Here is a 25,047-nt window from a genome sequence, read left to right on the forward strand (position 1 = left end):
CAATGGCTCCCTTTAAATTATTACGTCCCAAAATTAAACCTACAGTATTATCAGGAAGCGGCCGGAAAATCCCAGTAGGGATTTGTTCTGGCCCCGTTTCAGGATTAACTGTCTTTGAAGGTCCTAAGAAAACTGTGATCTCTGTCCCAGTAAAAATCGCGGGCTGTTCTGGTCGGCGCCAGTGACGTCACACTCTGCGACCTCCCTTGGAATTCCCCGTATTGTTGCTCGGCTCCCGCTAGGAGGAAATGATGGTGGCGAGAAGGCGGGCTGATCCGCGCCATCTGAATCCTCCGCATAGGGCTGCGAGTTTAAGTTCACATTTCTAACCTTTGGCTTGGCCCCTAGTGCCTTTGTTTTTAAAGGGCTTAAGGGAAAGGGAATTAACTTAGTCTTAGGCTGATTTTCCATTTGAATAGACTTAACAGCTCGTTGAATGCCTTTTAAAAGGTCCTCAGGGGGCCAGAACTCTGGCCCATATTTTTAAAAAGACAAACTTCTAGAGCCGTCCAAGTTTTCTGAATATTTTCTATGCCTCCAGGTAGTTCATTAGAAAGACAGACTCTCTGTAACTTTCTTCCTAATTTCTCCCAAGTAAGTAAATTTGGAGACTCTTGGTCACAAAACCAAGGACAATATTTACCTACAATCTTTAAGAATTGTAATAACTGAGTTTTCTTTATCTGTTTTCCTTTCTGATTAATTATACTGTCTAAAATAGTCAGATACATTTCCTTATCCGTAGAAGTTGAATTTCCCATTTTAAGTAATTTAATGTCTCTTTCCTTCAATATCTCCAGGTACTTTTGTGACCCAATTGTCACCTCTTCCATTATCTTTATTTTTATTCCTTATCTTCCTTTATTTTTTCCTTATCTTTATAGCGCACTCCCACTCAATCTAACTAATCTAGAATGCCCCCCTCGTGGGTGCCAATTCTACCACGCGGCCTGCGCAATGGTTTCATTAATGAGGTTCTAGGCATAAAGTTAGCTAGATGAGATCGAAATAAAACACACAGACTCAGTTACCTTATTTCTATTGCCAGGTCCAAGATGGCTCCCCTCTCTGGTTCCCTCCTCTAACCGCCCAGCAGGGCAGCGAGGATTACTCAGGGCTAGCAGGAGAGAGAGAGAGTGAACATGCCTGGGAGTAGCTTTTTATTGGGAAACAAGAGATTCAGGGGAGAATTCCATCCAATGAAGGTTGAGGGGGGACTGCACTCCAAGGTCAGGGTCAGTGATTGGGTCCCCGGGGTCAGTGGTCAGGCACACCCCCACACGGATGGGCTCTCTCATCAGGAAAGGGTCGGGAAAGCTTCCACAGAGCCAAAGCACCTCAGATTGTCCCCAAAATTCCCTCTAAAATCAAGTACTTAAAACACTAATTATTAAAATTATATAACAATGGAATATATATTTAAATAACTTTGCACATAATACAGCCTCCATTTTTTGTTATCAAGACAAAGTTCATCAGGTGGCTGGACATTTCCACTTCTATTTCCATGAAATTCTATCTAGAAAAATGGATCAGCTCTCATAACTCCTAAATTGAACTATTTTTTAACTTATGTCAAATTAGGAAGAGCAATGAACAGCAATCTTAGAAAAGGACTGCTTTCATGTAAGTAAAAATTTATTCATGGGGGAGATGGGAGTTATGGAGTCACTTTTTTGTGGGTAGAATTCAGGTAGTGTCCAAATTAAGGTGCCAGAGAAGTATACTTCTTACCTAAATTAGGAATTCTTTCCTCCCTATCACCTGGGTCAGTCTTTCAATAACTGACTTCCATCCCCAGCCCTCAGCCTTCATTCAGGGGCCCAGTCCCCCAAACCAGGTAAAAGTTATTCAAGCAGAGTTTTAACAAAACTCAGAACAGGACAGGATGTAAGAACAGAAGAGATTAAGCTCCATTTATGCAAATTGTTTCTTAATATACATAATTCATGTAATCTGCGTCTCCCAGGAATCAAACACAATGCATAGGCCTATCAGATATCTTAGATATGCACACATCAGTATGTTCAACTTGAAATGCAACATTCTGACAGACTCACAGTCAATCTTATAGAAAACCAACATGATATCACTGTCCATGTGGGTAAGTATTCAGCATATTTTTAACCAAACCCAGGAGTCCAGAGACTCTGATGGTGGCATGTCCCCCAGCCATGAAGTAGGCAGTGATGTCAATCACATATCACTGTTCACAGATCATAAAAACAGGCTCACAGTCCTGCATGTCACATTATTTCATATTACTCTGCCAACTGATTCATAAAGGAAACTCTCTACTATGGCGCGCCTCAGACCCTTAACGGGAGGCACCCAATCACGTGTTAGAATGGCTTCCCACACTTCCACTTGGACTGAAGTTTGGAAACAAGATATTTCTCACTACTCTATAACATAGCTAACATAAAAACAGAAATATGGGAATAAGACTTTATAGAAGGAAGGTGTGGGGGGAGGATAACTAGCATAGAAATGTGACTCTAGATCATTTGTGTTTTACAAAACATGGCTTATGTGACAGATAAGGCTCATCCCCACCTAGTCTCCATCTTGGCTCCCCGTGGTGGGATTCACCTCAATACCAGCCACCTGGAACCTCCCTGTGTTAACTCTCTGTCACTGGGACAAGTTAGAGGAGGAAGGTTTACTTGGGCTCATGGTTTCAGGAGTTTCAGTCCACAGTCAGCCGGCTCCGTAGCTGTGGGCCTGTGCTGAGAGCGTCATGGGGAGGGTGTGGCTGAGAAGAGCTGCTCACCTCGTGGGAGATGGGCAGTAAAGAGAGAGGCAGCAGGGAGGGGCCGGAGACAAGATATAGGCCCCCATGTCACAATCCCCAGGATCCACTCCCTGTAACCAAGTCCCGCCTCCTACAGTTTCCACCACTTCCCAAAGGTCCATTCAAATTATTAATCCGTCAGTGGGTTCATCTACTGGTTGAGGTTAAAGCCCTCATGAACCAATTATTTCCTAAAAGCGCCACCTCTGCATATTGCTACACTGGGGACCAGGCCTTCAACATATGAGCCTATGGGGGACAGTCCAGATGCTAACCATCACAATTCCCAAGCAAGTTGGTACTTGAAGTCGATGAACATCACCGTGGCCAACTGCTTTCCGTATCTGTAGACAAAAAGAATATTCTTCCCTTTAACCTTCAAAAATATAATAATTATCACCTCAATAGAAGCACAGCAATTCCAACGTGTATCAAAAGAAAGGGTTGCATGTCATGGCAGGAGTTTGTTGACTGCACATAATATTTGGCCTTATGGATGGAGAAAGCAGGGGAGTTAGAGCTGTAGGGGATGAGCCCCTTAGGACAGAGGCCCAAGGACGGCCCAGGAGCATTCTTGAGAACTGAAGCAGAAGAGATTCACACCCAGAAGGGAGACCTCTGTCTACCCCCAGAGAGTGGATAAAATTTTGGGAAAGTACTCCCCAGGGGCATAAGGTGAATGGGGACGGGGCAGACAGGAATACAGACAGAGCACTGTGGCCGGGAGGGCAGGGGCAGGGGGGCCAGAACAAGGCCAGTTATTACCAAAGCACAAAGTGCTCTCTCTTTCCCACTCTCTTTTGTGTTTGCTGTCCAAATTTTTCCACACTTCTTTGTCACATTTGTTTCTTGTGATAACTTACTACTTAAACAACTTATTTGGTTAAACCAATTTCTTAATTGAAAAAATTTGCTTTCCTGTCTACCCCCTCATTTCTGGATTTTAGCTATATCAGGACTAGGTTCTTCGAGTCCCCCACCCTGGGCCCTTATGCCCATTCCAGCCTGCACCACCCAGAAGTCTGAGCCTAGGAGGGAGCTGGGGTAACCTGCTCAAGGCACAGCTGGAAGGTACAGTTAAGGGACCGTCCTCCACAATGCCATATGTGCACTGTGTCTCTAGCAGGAAGACTGTGAGTCCAAGAGCCAAGCAGTAGATAGTATTTCCATTTACTGTCACTCCTAATGACCCACTGAGGGACTTGTATGCTCCCTATCCTTACAACTCCTGTCAGCAGGGTTAGGGATTCTAGTCCCCTATGGGGGCATGACACAGCCTGAGTCCAGTGGAATTATAACCCTTAGCTGATGCCTGGGTTCTTTGGGTTTCTTTTGTCTATGAACCAGCAGGCAAGAAGAGTAGTCACTGTCTTAATAGGAATGACTGATCCCGATCAGCAGGAGATGGGCTGCTACTTACAATGGAGATAGAAATATGAATGGAACCAAAGTAATCTACTCGGTGCCTCATATTATTCCCTTTCCCAATGGTGACTTTAAGTAGACAGGTGCAGCAAATACAGACTTAGAAGGGCTGAGTGACCAGGCACTCAGGCCCTTTGGGATCTGGATTGTGATACCAGGTTAGCCTCTGAGGCAATGAGTAGCTATTGTGACCCTGAAATCCAAGTGCCACAACAGGTGCTGTAGTTTGTCCCACCAACCCATTTTCCATCAGGAAGAAAATCCCAGAAGAATTCTGAAAGAGGATCTTCCCAGATGTCTATGGAGAAGTGGATCCAGATGGCACAGGAGCGCCCAGTGGTAGATGTAGAGATGTTCTGCCCAAACCCTTCCAAGAAAGAACTTGGTGACGGCCTCAGCAGACAGCCTACAGCTGTTAGTTAAGCACCTTCACGGTCTGCCTCAGCTTCCTCCCTGCGAATCCCACCCTTTGTGGAGCAGCCTGCATCTCCTGCCTCAACCAAGCAGCGCAGGCCTGTGGGCAGTCGTCCTTACGTTCTTCGCCAGTTCCATCAAAGTTCCACTGGGCACCTCTGCAGGCTGATTCTCCCTGCTAGCCCTTCTTCCTACTCTTCCTTTCACAGGTGTTCACCCTTAGTAAATTCCTTGCACTCCAAACTGTTTTAGCATCTACTTCCAGAGAATCCAACCTGAAACAGTTTTATATGCCACAGCAACAATTTATAGTCTTTGGAGTCTTGTAAGACCTATTTGGTCAAATATACTTTGAGACACATTTATTTTAACATAGTACACAAATTAGTTACAGAAAAAAAAATACATATATGGTGCTATTTGGTACAGGAAAGCAAGCTTGATATTCCTGTGATTCCAGTTTAAAACCTTATCAAATCAGCTTTATTTTTGTACTGGGGATTGTGCTTTACCACAGAGCTACATCCCCAGATCTTTTAATCTTTTTGAGACAATGTCTCATTAAGTTGCTGAGGATATTGCTAAATTGCTGAGGCTGGCCTTGAACTTGCAGTACTCTTGCCTCAGCCTTCCAAGTTGCTGGGGTTACAGGCATATGCCACCATGCCCAGAGCTTCAGATCAGATCTTTAAAAGTTGATTTATGATGTAAAATATTTTCTCTCCTTCTCACTGAAAGGGAGAGAGGGACTGGGGTTGTGGCTTAGCGGTAGAGTGCTCATCTAGCACATGTGAGGCACTGGGTTCGATCCTCAGCACCACATAAAAATAAATAAATAAAATAAAGGTGTTGTGTCTAACTACAACTAAAAAATATTAAGTAAAAAAAGAATATGGAAAAAAAGAAAGGGAGAGGGAATATTTTCATTTGCTTCTGATTGTACTTCTGTGAATTATAGTCTTGCTTTTTGAAGTCGGAATTTGGAATTTCACTGGTTGTCATTTGAAGCAAAATTCAAGACAGCTAATTTTACTGACAGAAATCAAGAAATGAAGCATTATAAACTAGAGTTAAGTCCTTATGGGTTTTCCCATCTTACACTTAGGGATAAAGATAGGTATTAGAAATGAATATGTTGGTGCATGCTGAGATGTTCTGAATATTAATGTATTACAGAGAGGTGGGGCAGAATTCATGAACATTTTAAAGATCTTGCCTTTTCTTTATTATTAAATAAACAAAAACCCAATTAGCTCCAAGAGACAGTCTTCTGAAAGCAAGGCAAAGATAACGTAAGTAAGAAATTGGGGGGGTGAGGTTCTTGCCTCACCTCTGTTGGCCCCCAAATTTAGCCTTGGTGCCAGTGGGGGGGTGAGGTTCTTTGCCTCACCTCTGTTGGCCCCCAAATTTTAGACCATCACTAGTAGAAGGGAGGAGGATACAGAAATGCCACAACACCAAGCCAATTGATGGCTCCTTTGGAAAAATTGCGTCAGTGGTGACACCATCAGCAAAGATATGCCAGCATTACCACAATTAACATGGGGTGAGCTGGCAAGGAAATTGCATCACTGGTGACACCATCAGCAAAGATATGCCAGCAGTACCACAATTCGCTGCACCAGACAATATTTCACAATGCATGTAACTGATATACAGTCCAGGCAAGTTCTGCAGGCAGTTCAAATCGGAGGAGTCTATCAATATGTCCATTTCCTCCCAAAGTAAATCAAGTTCTTGATTGAGCATTACTTGTTGAGTTATATTCATTGATGTATCAGTTTATACAGTTTACTGTGATAGCTATCATAGAAGCTGTAGTTTGGTTTTATCTTAGTCTTCACTGGAACTGGGATGGAGATGGAAATTTTGGCAATGATGCTAAAGAGACATTATCCTGAACAGAATTATTAAATATAATGAAAAGGAAAGGTGAAAGTAAACAAACAGATCTGTTAAACTCCTTTAAAAACAATCCTTAACAGCTGTTTACCTAATTTAAATTAGTAAACAAACAGATCTGTTAACCACCTTTAAAAACAATCATTAACAGCTGTTCACCTAATTTAAATTAAACCATATAAATCACGTGAATAAAAAAAAATTCGGATCCATTTTTTCATGAGCACTCCTCATATAAGAAATATGGACATACACACATACAGACATACAACACAAAACAGAAGTGCGCACACAACATACAACACATAAGACAATAGTAAATAAAGGCCTTGTAGCTATACCTAGGTGAAATCTCCATTGCAATGTTTAAAAACTCCACAGTCAAAAAATAAAACTGATCAGAAAAACATTAACCTAGGTTTGTATGAGCTCAAAAATAAAATAGAACTTTATGATGTGGGAAAAATGCAATAATAAAATAGATATTGAAAAAAAAACACCTTGGTTAATCACTGTCGCAGATGTAAGAATAACCAAGCTGGAGTTCTGGATATCAGCTGTTATGGATTTGAGTCAAATCATCTTCTTTTTCTGTAGAAATTATTTTGGTTAATCTCTCTGGAATCCAAATCGGCTGCTGTTCCTCCTGTGGAAAAACACAGACAGAGCCCCGACTCCAGACTATCACTGGATCCGGACCTTTCCATTGTCCTGTTAGAATATCTTTCCAAAGTACCTTAGGCTTATGTACATTTTTTGGATACAAATGTCTTTCCGCAGCACTAAGTCCGGATGAATCCAAATTTAAAAAGTTTAGAGTAAAAAGGGTTATTTTAAGTTTATCTTTGGGGGATATATACCCCTTTCCAATTCCCTCCTAGCAAGAAATATCAATACAGCTTCACTTTATTTCATCTAAGCAACAAGCATGCGCACAGCCCAGTACCTGCTCTATTCACTGGTGAATCAGGCTGTGTCAGGATAGCTAGATTATGTTAAGGTAACAAACAACTTCAGAGTCTCAGCATCTTCTCAGAATTTCTTATTTTATTTTTTAGTGCATTACAGTTTATATTAGTGGAGTTCATTTAGACACACACAAATGCATGTAATATAGTTTTCTCTATTTCAGTCTCCAGCGCTGCCCCCCTTCTCTCCCACCTTCCCCTGCCTTGATCCCTTTCCTCAGCATCTTAAAACAAGTTTGGTTTTTCATTCCTGTTACATCAGAGTCAGCTGAGGGGGCTGATGAAAGCACCATTGTCTGGAATACAGCCAGTTGTGTTAGAGAACATCTCAAATCAGGAATTTAGTGTTTCATCCCAGAAATGACACACAATATTTCACTTTTGACTCATTGGTCAGACTTAATTATATAGCTCAACCCAACCACAAAGAGGATGTTAAAATCCTACAGTAGGCATAAACAAGAAGCTGGAAATATTGTGTGAATGGCATAAATGCTACCTTAAAAAGCATTTGAGATATGTAAAAGCATGGTGGGGAATATCAGCTGGCTTCAAAGAGCAGTGTCCTGGTGATAGGGGACAGACAGATGCAAACGGTAGGAATACGAGTTAAGAGAATAATTCTATAAAATGGGCCCACTTTCCTGGCTCCCACATGCTTTCTTTTCCAAGAAGAAATTTATCTGCAGCCCTGCCTGACCTAAGGGGACAGGATATGTCACGTTTCTCAGCCAACTACTTGTTATCTACCTGTTATTATTTTGAGAACTGCAGGCTCAAAATAATATCAATAAGAAGAAGTCAACTTACCATGAAGGGAGAGATTTTTGTAACCTTTTCACAGTCCAGATCCCAGAACTCAGGAAGATAGGGTAATTCCTCCTAACCATAATACCTGTAAGAATTTGTGGATAAGAATCCAATTAGAACCAGTCAGCATGGGCCAACTCGACCTAGAGTTATCATGGCAGTGGGGACTTGAAAGTCTGATGTCATCCTGCTGTCAGTCAAAAGTCAAGAGGTGGACCTGGGTGGGACTCTGGAAACTTTCCTGGGATCCCCAATAAAGCAGGAGTGCAGGAGAGGCACACTGTCCCTCTCCTGTCTGAGAGGACCCACTCTCTCCTTTGAGAGTATCCCTTTCTCTTCTATCCCTTCAGTAAACTCTTGCCTGTAAATTTGAGCAATGTGTCTGAAATCTTTCTGACTTGATGACAAGAATCCAGGTTCTTCATGTTGTCTCGGTTTCCAGGAAGGGCCCAGCCCTATAACACCAGCATTTTCATCACTCTCAGTAAAGGGAAATTGGTATCTTGACCTCACCCCTGGTTCAGTCTATTTCTCAGTTGCATATCCAAGGAGATAAAAAGATCTTTTACTTGTGACAAATCAACATTATAAGTCAAAGTATCTGTACTGAAGGTGTTTCATATTTTCTTATATAATTTAGAAAAATTGTTTGAGTTTTAAAAAAATCATTGGATACTATAATTTGCAAATCTGCTTGCTGTCACCAATCATTTCTATGTTCCTAAGAGGGATGTGTTAATAGATTCTGTTGTAAATAACCTACTTAACGGTCATTCATGCACTATTTTGAGTTTGAAAGGAAAGTGATCACAACACTCTGAGCGACCAAGAGATATTTATTGCAGCGGTGTCTGATTAACAGGGAAGGAAGAGGAAAAGAGAGCGAGAGAAAGAGAGCCAGCAGGGAAAGAGAGAGGGAAGGAGAGAGCAAAGTACGCCCCAGAGAACAGGGGAAAGAGAGAAAAGAGCGGAAAGCGAGAGCGGGGAGGGGGCTGGCAGGAGAGCATTTTTATAGCCAAAATCTAACTGTGGTCTCTGGGTCTGCACGCTGCCTTGTTGGCCTGCAGTGATTGGATCACACAATACTTGCTAAGGGTGTCACCTTCTGCCTTCATTCAGCCCTGGCGGGGCCAGATGTGGGTTACCATTGCACCAGATGGGTGGGGGCTGAGTGCTCAGCCCTGAGTGGGGATGAGTGTTCACCCTTGAGTGGGGCTGAGTGTTCACCCCTGAGTGGGGCTGAGTGTTCACCCCTGAGTGGGGCTGAGTGTTCAGCTCTGAGTGGGGCTGAGTGTTCAGCCTTGAGGCAAACAAGAGATAGGGAACCAGGCGGGTGGGGGCGAGTGTTCAGCCCACCCTGCAGCTAACATTTGTTCGCCTGCTCCGCCACCAACAGAGTTCAACCTGAGCTAGAGTTTAGAACCCTACACTGGGATGGCCACATCACTGCCAGGTGGCTTCTGCACCAGGAATGGTGCTCAGAGTGTGTGGCGGGGAGGACCGCTGGTGCCACCTTGTGGTAGGGAGGGTGCTGTCGGGAGGAGGCGACGGCAGGGAGGGTGCTGGCGGGAGGAGGCGACGGCAGGGAGGGTGCTGGCGGGAGGCGGCGGCCGCAGGGAGGGTGCTGTCGGGGACGGAGGCGGCGGCAGGGAGGGTGCTGGCGGGAGGAGGCGGCCGCAGGGAGGGTGCTGGCGGGAGGAGGCGGCCGCAGGGAGGGTGCTGGCGGGGACCAGGCGGCCGCAGGGAGGGTGCTGGCGGGGACCAGGCGGCCGCAGGGAGGGTGCTGGCGGGGACCAGGCGGCCGCAGGGAGGGTGCTGTCGGGGACGGAGGCGGCGGCAGGGAGGGTGCTGGCGGGAGGAGGCGGCGGCAGGGAGGGTGCTGGCGGGAGGAGGCGGCCGCAGGGAGGGTGCTGGCGGGAGGAGGCGGCGGCAGGGAGGGTGCTGGCGGGGACCAGGCGGCCGCAGGGAGGGTGCTGTCGGGGACCAGGTGGCCACTGGGAGGGTGCTGGCGGGAGGAGGCGGCCGCAGGGAGGGTGCTGGCGGGAGGAGGCGGCCGCAGGGAGGGTGCTGGCGGGGACGAGATGGCCGCAGCCTCCCGGTCCGGGAACCCACCTTCTGGCTCCCGCACCCTCAGAGCCCGGGCGCACAACCAGGGGGGCGGAGGGCAGGGAGCCCAGGATCCAGCGTTGTCCCCAAGTGGGTTCGGAAACTGGGGTTTAGTCCCCAGGGATCTGGGATCTACCTATCCTGGGTGGGAAAGCCTCCCTGGACTGAGATCCAGTTCCCAAAGGGACCCGGTGCAGGACGATAGCTCTTGTTTTTGTGTTTTGGTGTGGCCGGGTGGGGGGGGGGGCGGGGTAAGTGGTGTCCTTTATCTCCCCAGGGTCCCAGGGGCAACACCCAGGGCCGCTTGGACCCGGGGAAGCTTCACCTGTAAGGGTCTTGGACCTATCCTGTAATCCCTGGGTCTTTCAAGCCTAAATACAACGTCCCGGAGTGGACAGGTGGGGAACAGAACCAGCAACTGGTTAAGAGGAGGTGGGTCGGTTAAGGTCAGTTTCTCACCTTCCAGACTTGGTGTGAAAAACTTCAAACTCATTCAAAGACCACGGGAGTCCAGACCCATTCCAGAACACTTGGAGTTTCCTAGCCTGAGAAGACACCCCTGAAGCAGACCAACTGGTTTGGGGTAAAACAGAAATAGTTGGGTCCATCCTGGGTTTTCCCTGGCTCAGTGCATTTAGGATTTAGGGATTTTCCCAGAAAGACCAAGGATTAGCCCAATCAATCTAGTGGATCTAGGCCTGAGAATAGACAGAATGAAGACACAGCTGGCATCTGCTGAGAGGGGGTTGACAGTCCTCACTTCCATAGGCTTAGCTGTAGGCAGACCCAGGGGCTATAGAGGGACAACATGGAAAGCAAGGAAACAAATTTAAGAATCCAGGTGTGACATATGGCATTTTGAACCAGCAGGTACCAGTGGAGTACTGAGAAGTCACATTTAGAATATGTTTCATCGGAAATGTCAACAAAGCTTCTGATTACTTAGAGGTAGGGTATATGAAAAAGAGAAGAATGGGGAACAACTCAAATTTTGACTCAAAGCAATAAATATTACATTCACTGAAATGGGAAAGAACGAGTTGGTGGAGCGGGAGGGAAAGGTAGAGCAAGTAGTAAATGTTTTGTATTGGACCTATTGTTCAAGATCCTATTAGAGCTCAGTTCAGTGGTGCAGGCCTGTAATGGGAGGCTGAGGCAGGAGGATGACGAGTTCAAGCCAGCTTCAGCAATTTAGTGGGCCCTGTTTCTAAATCATTTTTTTAAAAGGGCTGGGGATGTGACTCAGTGGTTAAGCGCACGCGCACACACACACGATTCTTCTGTAGGGAAGAACGCTGGAGCAGAGAAAAAATGGACTGTCATCATAAATCTCTACATAGATATATATACATATAGAATTTAGAGCCACTGGACTAGAAATGACAGTGTAAACTACAGATAGAAAAACAAAAGGGTCCAAGGCTGAGCCTTAAGGCATGACAAATTTCAGACTTGGTATAAAAGTGTTAGAAATGGATGTGAATAAGTAGCAGCCAGGGAGGTAGGAGGAAAACACAAAAGTGTTTCAAGAAAGAAAAAGCAACTGTCAAATTCTCATGACACTATTTGATTTGAAAAGTGACTGAAAATCTGTAGATCTTTTGTTTTTGTGGGGGAGGGGGTGAAGATTGATGTCATTACAATGTAGACTTAAAATTCAGGAACAAAATATAACTTTCTGTTTATTTATGTCCTTGTTTATGTCTCATAACAGTGTTAGAATTTTCTCTCTAGAAATATTAGATTTATTTCTATATCCTTCATTTTTGTGAGTTATTATAAATGGTATAGTTAGAATCTTTAAGAAGTCATTATTACCAGTTCCATAGCAATAATAGTATAAAAACTAGCCCTAAAAAAACCTGCATATTGGGGCTGGGGCTCAGCTATAGAGCGCTCACCTAACATGTGTGAGGCGCCACATAAAAACAAATAAATGAAATAAAGAAATTGTGTCCAATTACAACTAAAAAAAATATTTTTTAAAAAACCCTGCATATTAGCTGGGAGCAGTGGCGCGTGCATGTAATCCCAGCAGCACAGGAAGGCAGGAAATTTTTTTTTATTTTTTTTAAGAGAGAGAGAGAGAAGAGAGAATTTTTAAATTATTATTTATTTTTTAGTTTTCGGCGGACACAACATCTTTGTATGTGGTGCTGAGGATCGAACCCGGGCCGCATGCATGCCAGGTGAGCACGCTACCGCTTGAGCCACATCCCCAGCCCCCGCAGGAAAATTAAGCCAGCCTCAGCAACTTAGCAAGACCTTAAGCAATTTAGTGAGATCCTGTTTCTAAATAAAGTATAAAAACGGGCTGGGAATGAAGTTCGGTGGTTAAGCACCCCTGGGTTCAATCCCTGGTACCAAAAACAAAAAAACTGTATATTGTACTTGGCAAGCAAAGTAGGATGTTGTTCTCTCCCAATCCCCACAAAAACAAAGAAAACCTTAGTAAGTTGAAAATCTGGTACTCCATGAGGTCTTTGGGGGGTTTGGGATATAGACTTGCTAATGCACATTTGCAGTAAAATAAGCCAATAAAATTGCTGTCTTCTTGATACCTCATTTCTTGTTTTGTTTCTAAATATGGGATCAGAACCCTTGAAGGGTAAGAAACTCGTCTTTCAGTCTGTTTTTTTCCATTTCCATATTACTTTAAGCACATACTACTCCTTACCCTTAAGACTTAAAAAGAATAAAAAAAAGTATAAATTGTGGAGAGGGTGCATATGTCACAGGGAAAGATTGCATGACATGGTATGGGAGTTAATGGACAAGGAAGATCTCTAAGGAAAGCTAGAAATAACTGACTCAGACCTTCTGGAAAAATAGAATTCCCCAAATGTGGTGTTTGCTAAGAATACGATTTAATTTCAAGGAAGCAATGACGGTCTCCAGTGAACCACCACTTATCCTAACCCAGCTGTGACTCTGAAGTCCATTTCTACACGGGCAGAGAAAGACCTTCAGTAGAAGAAACAGGCATTTACATAAACAGGTTTACAAATACCACACTTATTTTGGAAAAATAATAATTTTCTAACTTTAATTCAACCACATCTTAAAGTTTCACAAGCTTTGATTATAATATACTAGAATTCATTTTTTTTTTTTTTAAACAAAGGATAGAACCCAGGGACATTTAACCACAGAGCCACATTCCCAGCCCTTTTTTGTACTTTACCTTGGAGACAGGGTCTCACTTAGAGCCCCAATAAATGGCCAAGGCTGGCTTTGAACTCATGATCCTTCTGCCTCAGCCTCCAGAGCTGCTGGAATTATAGGTGTGTACCATCACCCCCAGCTAGAATTCAAACTTTAACCTTTTACTTACTAGTTTCTTGAGTTGCAACTTCTTATCTTTGCTCCTTCTGTGAAATCTATATTATGTATGTAATAACAATTAGACCTTATTTTTTCAATCCCTTAATTATTTGCCTTATATGGATTATTTCACTTAACCTTCCTGTTGCTGTCATTACTTTACAATATCAGTGGAGAAGTAAGACATCAATCTTCACCCCCTTCCCCCACAAAAAAAAAAGATCTGCAGATATTTTAATTGATCATTATCTTGATTAATTTACCTAATACATTCTCTCCCCTCATAGTTTTAAATGCATTTAAGAGAAAATAAGGCCTGGGCCTATATTAAGGGTAGATCTTTGATTGTCTTTTTAGTTTCTCTAATAATTATTGTTTATTTATGTGTTTGTTTTTCTAGGAGCAACTGTGCTAATTTGTAGGAAAAAGTCAAAATTTTGCTTACATTTGCAAATAAATTCACATAAAAAAATACACATATATAGCCACCAAGTACACATGTAATCCCAGTTACTCAGGAAGCTAAGGCAGGAGGATCCCAAGTTTGAGGTCAGCCTCAGCAATTCAGCTAGACCCTATCTAAAAGCAGAATTCATATCATTTTTAATTTCTTCTATATTTAATGTTACTTTTTATGTGCCTTTTCTCTTTCAATGTTAAATTTACTAAAGAATGCTTTATTTTTCTGAGAACAGCCTTTGGTTTTATTGATTAATCTTGATGGAGTAGGGAAATATGATCTACCCCCATTGATTCTGCTTTTATTTAAATTTATTCCTTCTACCCTCATGTTTTCCTATTGTTCCTTTATTAGTTTAATTCTTGTTAGTTTTTTTAATATTTATTTTTTAATTGTAGGTAGATACAATATCTTTATTTTTATGTGGTGCTGAGGATCGAACCCTGTGCCCCACACATGCTAGGTGAGCGCTCTACCTCTGAGCCACAACCCCAGCCCTTTTTTTTTTTTTTTAAATCAGGGATTGAGCCCAGGGACATTAGCCACTAAGTCACATCCCTGGTCCCCTTTTTATTTTGAGACAAGATCTTGCTATGTTGCTTAGGGCAAGGCTAAGTTGCTGAGGCTGGCTTTGAACCTTCAATCCTCTGGCCTCAGCCTTTAATCCATTTTAAATAGTTCTTATTTTCTCTTAGATGCATTCCAAAACTATGAATTTCTTCTGATCATATAGATTTTGTTACTTATAAAAAGTATCTATTTTTTGAAATCCTCTTAACCTATATGTTTTCTTTTAAGAGTATAGATTCGGGAGAATATACTTAGTTGTTTTATTGCTTTATAATCAGTGAATATATACCCTGGTATGGTTTCAGATTTTCAAAATGCGTTGAGATTTAATTTGCCCTCTTGCTCATGGTCAATTTTTGTTTTTATACCCTGGAATTTGAAAATAATGTAACTTTCCCATTTTTAAAACAAAATTACATAGTATGTATAATTATGGTTAATCTCATTGACCATGTTTATCTGTCAATTCCTGAGGACTGTATTAAAATTAATTACTGTGATTGTTGACCTAAAAAAATCCTTGTAGGCCGGGCATGGTGGTGCACACTTGTAATCCCAGAGGCTCGGTTCTGGAGGCTGAAGCAAGAGGATCTTGTGTTCAAAGCCAGCCTCAGCAAAAGCAAGACACTGAGCAACTTAGTGAAACCCTGTCTCTAAAATAAAATACAAAATAGGGCTGGGGATGTGGCTCAGCGGTGGAGTGCTCCTGAGGTTCAATCCCCAGTACCAAAACACACACACACACACACACACACACACACACACACGAAAAACAAAAATCCTTGTAGCCAGGATAGTAGTGCACACCTGTAATCCCTTCTACTCTGGAGGCTCAGGCAGGAGTACAAATTTGAGGTCAGCCTTGGAAAATTATCGAGACCCTGAGCAACTTAGCTAGACCCTATCTCCAAATAGAATAATAAAGTCCTTGTATGCACATTGTGTGAGTAGATGTGTGTGTGTACATGTGTTAAAAAGCAAACAATTCAGGCTGGGGTTGTGGCTCAGTGGCAGAGCACTTGCCTCACACATATGAAGCACTGGGTTCTATCCTCAGTACCACATAAAAATAAATAAATAAAATAAAGCACTATGTCCATTAAAAAGGTTGAAAAAAAATTTTAAAAAAAGGTTGAAAAATTTTTTAAAAAAGCAAAAAATTCATGATCATGTAATCCTTAATGGATTACAATTTTTATGATTATGAAATAACTTTCTTCTATTGCCATATATATGTAGATCTATATAATCTACATTTTTTTTAACTTCCATAGTAATAATGTCTCTATCCTTCTTACTTTGCTTGCTTTTTTTCTTTTCACTCTTGTTTTCCCCCACACTTCCCACCCATGTTAATGTCATCTGGAATTTAAATACCAGGTTTTCTTAATTTCTTAAGGAATCTAATAGCAATATGTTTTGTAAGGTACATGGTCACCTTTGATTCTAGTATACATCATTTCTTGGAATCTTTTAAATATTCTCACTGGAGGGGTAGAGATGTGGCTCAGTGGTAGAGTGCTTGCTTCACATGAATAAGATCCCGAGTTGAATCCCCCATGATGAAAAAAAAAAAAAAAACTTAGACAACAATTCTAGTAATTCTCTCAAAGATGGTCTGAAAAGTCTCTCATACCAAAACAATAGTTGACTAGATATAAAAGTTGTTTCAAAATTCTCCCCCCAGTACTGCCCAAATATACCTGATGTCTTTAGACCTTTCTCTTTTAACTTTTTGTTCTGAAATTTTATTACCATGTATCTAAGTAAGGTTCATTTTCATTTTATACTTGTGTCCTCAGAATTTAATGAGGAAGATGTATGTCTATGAATTTAGATCCTGTGAAATATCCTCCTTTTCTTCCCTTATTTCTTTGACTTTGGTTGTCAAGGAAATGGTAGGGGACACCATTGGCAAAGATTATAATTTAATTGGTATTCTGAAGTTGTGCCATCTACAATCACCAAATCTTACTTAGTATATCTGTATTTTATTTCTTAAGTCTTCTCAATTCCTTACTTATGAAATTTATTATTCCAATGGATGAATTTGGGGGTATCTGGAATTATTTTTTCATGTCAATTAACTTTTCCTTTATATTTTTCATCTTTGTAACTTTTTATGAGGGTACAATTTGACTTGATCTTTAATTTTTTTCCTCATCTATGGAGGAGTGTAGATATGGAGTTCAATTATGGATTTGGCTCTAAGTTTTTTTTTTTTTTATAACCAAATTTTAGATTTCTAAGATCTTTAGTTAATTTTTCTTATATTTATCTTCTCCTATTGAGGGTATTAAATACACTTATTTTGAGCTCTCTTGTGTTAACTGTTTGAGTTTTACTCTTTAATGTCTCTGATTTAATAACATAATTCAGATCCATGTTAGCTCAATTTTATTTAGACTCTATATTGGACAGTAGAGCTATATTCCTTCAAAGTTCTCAATCTACTCTTTTATTAGAGGCAGGTTTATGATGTGAAAAAAACTTCTGCTTTTCTTCAACTGAGGGTGAGAGGATATTTCTCTTAAAATTTATGATGACTCTTGGTTATGTGCACATCTTTGTATGGGGGGATTCTTGTGCTGAAATGTACATGTGTGTAAAGGATGGCACATAATATTGTAAGTTTCCAAAAGCAAGTCTCTTCATGATGATAACTCCCAGTAACCTGATGCATTCTTCTGTCTCTCTGAACCAAGTTTGACCACACTCACTGATGGAACCAAACACTTCTGTGGCTTATTATAATCCCCAGGATAGGAGGGAATAGACATGATAAACCTTACCTGTTGTTCTTCAAATGGTCATCCTATCAGTTGTCCCAAGACCAACTCTTGTTCCTGGTATGTTTGTTCCAAATAGTGTGGATCATTCCTCGGTCCACTCATATCTTCTGCAGTACTCTTCACTTGAATACCATCTGCCATCATTTATGTCAATTTTCTATCATTTCTAGGAATTTGGAGTGAGTGAAAGATGGTGTGTTAAAAATGGTGTATTAGTCATCTTTTCATCACTGTAACCAAAATACCTGACAAGAACAACTTAGAGGAGCAAAAATTTATTTTGGCTAATGGTTTCAGAGGTTTAGTCCATCGTCAACCAAGCCAATTTCTCTGGACCCACGGTGAGGCAGAACATCACGGCAGAAAGGAGTGGTGGAGTGCTGTCTACCTCATGTAAGGAAGCAGAGAGAGCAAGGGAAAGGGGCCAGAGGGAAGAGCAACCCTTCCAAGGCATGCTCCTAGTGACCTACCTCCTCCAGCCATGACCCACCCTGCCTATAGTCCACCCAGTCAGTAGGATGGACTGATTAGGTCACAGCTCTCACAGTCTAACCATTTCACCTCTGAATATTCCTGCATTAACATGGGAGTTTTCTGGGGGACTCCTCATGTTCAAACCATAACAGATGGGAAGAATGTGACATCTTCGGTGCATTTTCTTGAATTAGTAGTCATATTCACTTGTGTGTTAGAGATGAGAAACTTGCATAGAGTTCAGTAAAACTTCCTTACTGCCAATCTCAACTACCACTACTGAAATGCTTATTAACTGTCAAATACTAGCATTGTTATATATAATTACTCATTTATCCTTCACCAAACATTGTGCAGTAAGCACTATTATCGCTCCCAATTTTAAGTTGAGGAGACACAGACTAAGAAACATGTTCTGTCATATAACTGAGAGAGAAGAGCCAGGCTGTATACCAGCTAGTTTCTCAAGACCCTGAACTTTTTACTAAACATTATACATTTAAACATTAAACATCATGCCCAAATTTTTAGGACTACATCATCCTTCCATATTGCTAGGAAGAGTCTTCAAATATATTTACTTTGATGTCTCTATGTTGTAAAGGTCTATATTTCCATCTAACAGCTCAATCTAAATGACTCAGTCAATGCTTATAATTCATATATTATTTTCTTATGTCAGGAAAAATATTCATAGTTTTTGTTTATTTATTTCCTTTGCTTTTAAAATCTTTAAAACTCTGCTCCAAAAAAGATTTGCATATATTAATCCAGAATGATTTCTCAAATTATGCCTCTTTCCCTCCAAAACACATCCCCACAGTCATAAACAAACAACATGAAATAAACGTTCCTTAGACAAATGAAAATTTTTTTCTTACCTTTTTTTTCCCTCTAGGCTGAAGATTGGAATTAAAGTTTTACCTTGGTTAACTCTCCTGCTAAAATTGTATTCTTCTCTACACATACTTGCTGTTTCAGCAGAGTGGTGGGAAGAAGGTCACTTAAGAATAATTTTTATCTAATACCTAATATGAAAATCAGATTTCAAAACTTAAAAAGACTCAGAAAAAAGCTATCAACTTGAAAGCTTAGAGAAACAAAATCGCTCAATTTTTCATAATGTAGCAGGGAAAAGAGTTAAGAAAACAAGGTGGTTTCCTTATATGACCTATTCTATGGTTGAGAGGTATGCAAGTTAATCATTATACCTTTCTCCTGTTAACTGTGAGTCTTGAGTAAGAAGACTTGCCAAACTAGATGAAATACACTTCCATAGATATATTATCTGAGATAGATGTTCATCCTGAGAGCAACACTGATGAAACATTTACCGTGTTCCAGCCACTATGCCAAGTGGATTATATTAGAAGGAAGCTTAAGATCAATAATTATAATCTCTGCATTTCACAGAAAACTACGAGACCCAAATAAATTAAGAAGCCCCAGTGATTGGTGAATTTACCACTAAGTTCCTGTAATTAGTTAGATTATCTCAGGCTCAGCATCACTGACTACTCTCACCATTACAGAGGCTAATATAATTTAATCTTCATTGATTCTGACGAGATCTCAGTTGAGTCATCTTTCCCTGGCCTCTTGTCTGGAAGTCATCAGAAAAAGGATAGGGAATTCTCAAGTGAGAATCTAAAATTTGCAGTGAAAGAAGTCATATGTGGCACACTTTATGCAACTTAAAAAGTATTTTTTTTTTAGTTGTAGATGAATACAACACCTTTATTTTATTTAAAAAAAAATATATGTATATTTTTAGTTGTAGGCAGGCATAATACATTTATATATTTTTATGTGGTGCTCAGTGCCTCATGCATGCTAGGCAAGCACTCTACCACTTTTAATTAGATGTAAGTTTGAACTAAATTATAAAATTACAAAATTCACAGTAAGTACAGAGTTGTCCTGAGAAGGACTTACCAAGAATGGCTTAATATCAAAGCCTGTTTCAGTAAATTGTAAACTAAGTTTTCCTATTGTATTTATTTGGTAAGGGGAAAAAAAATCCACTAGCTTTTGTCAGGATGTTTTGAATTATGCAAGTTTTTAGTCTTCAGAGATTCATTCTACATATTAACCATGGCCTTCTGTGTACCATAAATCCCTTCTCCACTCATTCTCAAAATACTAGTGGACTGGGGAATGTTCCTTAGTGGTAGACTACTTGCCCAGACAGAAACGCTGGTTTTGATCCCCAGTACTGTGCAAAACAACAGAAACAAAACACACCCACACACCCACAGCCTGATTTTAACTTTTGATGCCAACATGTGGGCCAAGTAGATACATCCAAAACTTATTAAAATACACACAGCTGAGAACACTGAAAACCACCTCCCCACATGCAACCTGACTGAAAGCAGCAAACTTCACCAGAGGCAAGCAATTTCAGAAAGCAATTCCACAGTTCTTACAATCATAAGTTTTTGTTTTGTTCTGTTCTGTTTAACAGAAACCAGAAGAGGGTTCTTGCCCTGAAAGTTTTCCTGTGGAAAATGACCTGGAAACAGTAAGCCTATGGAATGTTCACCTTTCAAGTAAAGAGCAATAACATAGGTGTGGGTCCAGGGATAGCACGACAGGCATTTGGGCCAGTGGGTCTGTCTCTGCACAGGAATCAGCATTATGAATCAGGTAATGCTTTGTTGTGGGGGGCTGTCCTGTGCATTACGCACGGCATCACTGCTGGCTGCTTCCCATTAAATGCCAGTAGCACCCTTCTCACATCATGAAATAAGCTTATCTGATATTGCCAATAAGCTGAACCACTCTACAATAGTTAAGTAGGGAGTTGAATAACTGACAACTTCTCACCTGTACATTAAAGATAAAACCCAACTCGATCATTACTTAAAAATGCTAGGGATCAGTCGCCCGAGCTAAAGAAGCCCCCAAACGCTTAGAAGAGACACTTGCCCATTTCTCCGCCTCCCAAGGATCCTTTATTACACCAAAGGTTCCATCAAGGACTCGGTAGGGATTTCCTGATCCTAACCACAAATGCACTCGTGACCATGGTCACATCATACCTCACAAAGGCTGATAGCCCCATTGTGTTTACAGCCCTTTTCCGATTACTGAAGTGGCTCTGAAAAGAGCCTTTGGGGTAAAGCAGTTGTTGTGTCGCATTCCTTGTGTACCCTTACTTGGAGCTGGTGTACTTGGTGACCGCCTTGGTGCCCTCCGACACGGCGTGCTTGGCCAGCTCCCCGGGCAGCAGCAGGCGCACGGCCGTCTGGATCTCCCGCGACGTGATGGTCGAGCGCTTGTTGTAGTGCGCCAGGCGGGACGCTTCGCCGGCGATGCGCTCGAAGATGTCGTTGACGAACGAGTTCATGATGCCCATGGCCTTGGACGAGATGCCCGTGTCGGGGTGGACCTGCTTCAGCACCTTGTACACGTAGACGGAGTAGCTCTCCTTGCGGCTGCGCTTGCGCTTCTTGCCATCCTTCTTCTGCACTTTCGTGACCGCCTTCTTGGACCCCTTCTTGGGAGCGGGGGCAGATTTCGCTGGGTCCGGCATTTTTTTCCTCGCGAAGAACTGACGAACTCGGGAAGAGATAATCGTCGACTACAGCAGAACCAGCCGGTTGCGCGCTACTTATAGAGCCCGTATGCAAATGAAGACTCCCACGACACTGCGTTTTTTATTGGTTAATTTACAACAGTGTCGTCATAGAGGGGCGGAGTCCATGTAAATAATAGATTCTGGTTGCGCTTCCTTAGTGGTCATTAGAACAGACGTCTTATTAGCCAATCAAAATACTCCATTTCAAATTAACCAGTAAATTACGTACAGCGGTGGTTCCACTTGTTTGGTTCCCCCCCCGCCCCCACTCAACCGTGGATTTCTAGAAGGAATTTTTAAAGCACTAGGTAAAGTTAACTGCCCCTTACTTTTTATTAAGGATCGAACCCGGTGCCTCCTACAAGCGAGGCAAGTGCTCTACCACTGAGCCACAACCGCAGCCTGCAGCCCCTTAATTTTGCAGTTTTTCTTTTTTTTTTTTTTTTTAATTTTTTAATATTTATTTTTTTTAGTTATTGGCGGACACAACATCCTTGTTTGTATGTGGCGCTGAGGATCGAACCCGGGCCGCACGCATGCCAGGCGAGCGCGCTACCGTTTGAGCCACATCTCCAGCCCCTGCAGTTTTTCTTTATATACTTGGTTTTTCTTTAACGATCCTCTCAACTATTTTTGAAAACCGGCAGGGACCCACTTCCGTTTTTTTAACTGCTCTTCGGGTTATATTGTGTAACAATGAATCACGTTACAAACTGGTTTCATGTAATTTCTAAATGCTCAGCGCACCCCTGGCTTTCGGGCCGAAGACGTTCCCTCACGGAATAGGGAAAGCTAGGCCAGCACTCGGGAGACCTGGCCGGGAACAAAACGAACTCTCCCGTAGCTAAGCGACCAGATTAGAGTGTCGGGATTCCTCCATGCCCCGCTGGGGCGTTCCTGAGTTGAGTGTTCAGACAGCGCAGACTGCGGAAAGCGGGTGCAGCTGCTCTTACTGAGAGGTAGGTGGCTCTGAAAAGAGCCTTTGTGCGGACTGCTCAGCACAGGACCTAAGCCCGCTCCCCGCGGATGCGGCGGGCCAGCTGGATGTCCTTGGGCATGATGGTGACGCGCTTGGCGTGGATGGCGCACAGGTTGGTGTCCTCGAACAGCCCCACCAGGTAGGCCTCGCTGGCCTCCTGCAGCGCCATGACGGCCGAGCTCTGGAAGCGCAGGTCGGTCTTGAAGTCCTGCGCGATCTCGCGCACCAGCCGCTGGAACGGCAGCTTGCGGATCAGCAGCTCGGTGGACTTCTGGTAGCGCCGGATCTCGCGCAGCGCCACGGTGCCGGGCCGGTAGCGGTGGGGCTTCTTGACGCCGCCGGTGGCCGGTGCGCTCTTGCGGGCCGCCTTGGTGGCCAGCTGCTTGCGCGGGGCCTTACCACCGGTCGACTTGCGCGCGGTCTGCTTGGTTCGGGCCATGCTTCGCGGGCTTGGGAGGAGCGAGGAGCGAGCGAAGGCGGTCTTACTTATAGACGAAGCCGCGCCTTGATTGGGCAGGAGGAGAGGAATCTCCAGACTTGTGGTCTCATTGGCTAGAATTCGATCCCGCTTACTGAGACTCTTCCCTCATTCTTTCCCCCTTTCTCTACAATTTATGGACCACTAATATCTCTGTAAAAACCTTTCCTTTCAGTTGATGTAACTTTGTAACAATAATTTATAAAGTATTTACTCACTGTATATTTTAACAGGTTTCAGCTAGTTTCAAGGTACCTGTTACAGGAACTCTCCTTCCATAACATTTATTTAGCGTTTGTTACTGTGCTCAGCAGTTTAGATGCATTGTATCGTGATGGAAGCTTAACAAAACACTATGTAGTGGAAAGAATGAAAAATTATATTTACCTGACTTAAACTCGGCCAAAGCCCTGTTTTATCTTCAGTATGCTGACCAATGTTCTGTTAAAACTTCCGCCTTCCTTTATTTTTTACCTCCTGGGGATTCTGTCTCCTCGCCTCCACATCAAAGGCCGATTAGGTCCTGCAGATGAACCGCGTATTGGTCAAAAATGGATGAGACCAGACAGGAGTTTCTCCTTTCCAATAGTTTCCAATAGTCAAGTCCTTATCAGCCAGATGACAAGTTAAATGAAGTTTCAAAGCACATGAATTATTCATTGACCACTGAGTGGCTATTTTCTTCAATAAAGATAAAATGTTTCCTAATCCTTAAAAGTTTAATATTTTCTGTATTTTCTACAAGGACAGTGAAGATTCTTTGCCCTTTAGTCATTTCATAGGCCTTAAATTGTTCCTGGAAAGTGCGTGTCATAAAACAATGCATAAAGATCTCTATGGATAAGGTAAAAGTTGTTTTTAGATAATACTTTTAATCGCTTGTTTTATTGAAAAACCATTATATATAAACCTTATAAGAGCTCAAACCTAATAACAAAAGCGGGCCCAAGAGGCTTACAACTTACCTTAATGGTGTCAATATGAATTATCTTCTCCTTAATGATATCAAAGTCAAATGGAAGTGATTTTAAGTGAACATTTCACACAATGTAAAAACTTGTTAGCTTAATCTCTTCAAGAACCCTTCATAGATAGCAACCTCTTAGGGAGATCGAAAATACAAAACATACAAAAGTGTGACTGACGTGGATAAATGTTATTCCTGTGGTGGTTTTGTAATGACTTTCATATACTGAGCACTACTCTGTTTTAAAAGTCCGTCTTTGTATACTGTATTACTTAACCCAACTCTGTGAAATAACAGAGTTCAACAGAGACCTTTAAGAAACAATGTATGGTTTGATTGCATGAGGATAAGAGGGAACTATTTTGAAATACAGAATCCAAGTCATGGAATTTATTTCACTTTTTTTTTGGAGGTGGGGGGCTGGTTACTGGGGATTAAACTCAGGGACACTCAACCACTGAGCCACATCCCTAGCCCTATGTTGTATTTTATTTAGAGACAGGGTCTCAGTGAGTTGTTTAGCACTTCACCTTTGCTGAGGCTGGCTTTGAACTTGCAATCTTCCTGTCTCAGCCTCCTGAGCTGCTGGGATAACAGGCACGCACCACTGTGCCTGGTTTTTATAACATAGAGAATAAGAAAATTTCAAGTCTTCCCTGGTTTAACTTTTTTAAAAAGCAAACTTATAAGAATTTCTACTTCTAGTTCTCAAAAAAAAAATCACTTTATAAATTCTAAGGCAACAAATTAAACAAAACAATCAGAATCAGAATCATGAATTTGCAAAAGCCATAGTTAACATTTCTTGGAATACAATTATCTCTGATGTAATTGTTACCTTAGAAATCACCTTCAATGCAGAATTCAGATACATGTCAGTTCAATTTCACCTTCTCCCCATATTGGACACTAGAGTGATATTCCTATGAAAGTTCTGTTTTTATCAGTAGAGGTGTATGATGAAGATGAACCTCTGCTTTTCTTCAGCTGTGGGAGAGAGA

At 42.0% G+C, this 25,047-nt stretch overlaps 2 protein-coding genes across 2 annotated transcripts; both read right to left on the reverse strand.

The window, feature by feature from the left end:
• Nucleotides 1-14,601: 14,601 nt before the first annotated feature.
• H2BC18 (H2B clustered histone 18) lies at nucleotides 14,602-21,640 on the reverse strand. The gene has a single exon (XM_081307090.1). It carries the CDS (start codon nucleotides 21,575-21,577, stop codon nucleotides 21,197-21,199), a length of 381 nt encoding a protein of 126 aa, XP_081163216.1. The 5' UTR covers nucleotides 21,578-21,640; the 3' UTR covers nucleotides 14,602-21,196.
• Nucleotides 21,641-22,381: 741 nt separating this feature from the next.
• LOC308656225 (histone H3.2) lies at nucleotides 22,382-23,710 on the reverse strand. Its single transcript, XM_081307087.1, has one exon. It carries the CDS (start codon nucleotides 23,038-23,040, stop codon nucleotides 22,630-22,632), a length of 411 nt encoding a protein of 136 aa, XP_081163213.1. The 5' UTR covers nucleotides 23,041-23,710; the 3' UTR covers nucleotides 22,382-22,629.
• Between the last annotated feature and the right edge of the window lie 1,337 nt (nucleotides 23,711-25,047).

The sequence above is a fragment of the Spermophilus citellus genome (genome assembly GCF_964194105.1).
Source record: "Spermophilus citellus genome assembly, chromosome: 9".
NCBI lineage: Eukaryota > Metazoa > Chordata > Mammalia > Rodentia > Sciuridae > Spermophilus > Spermophilus citellus.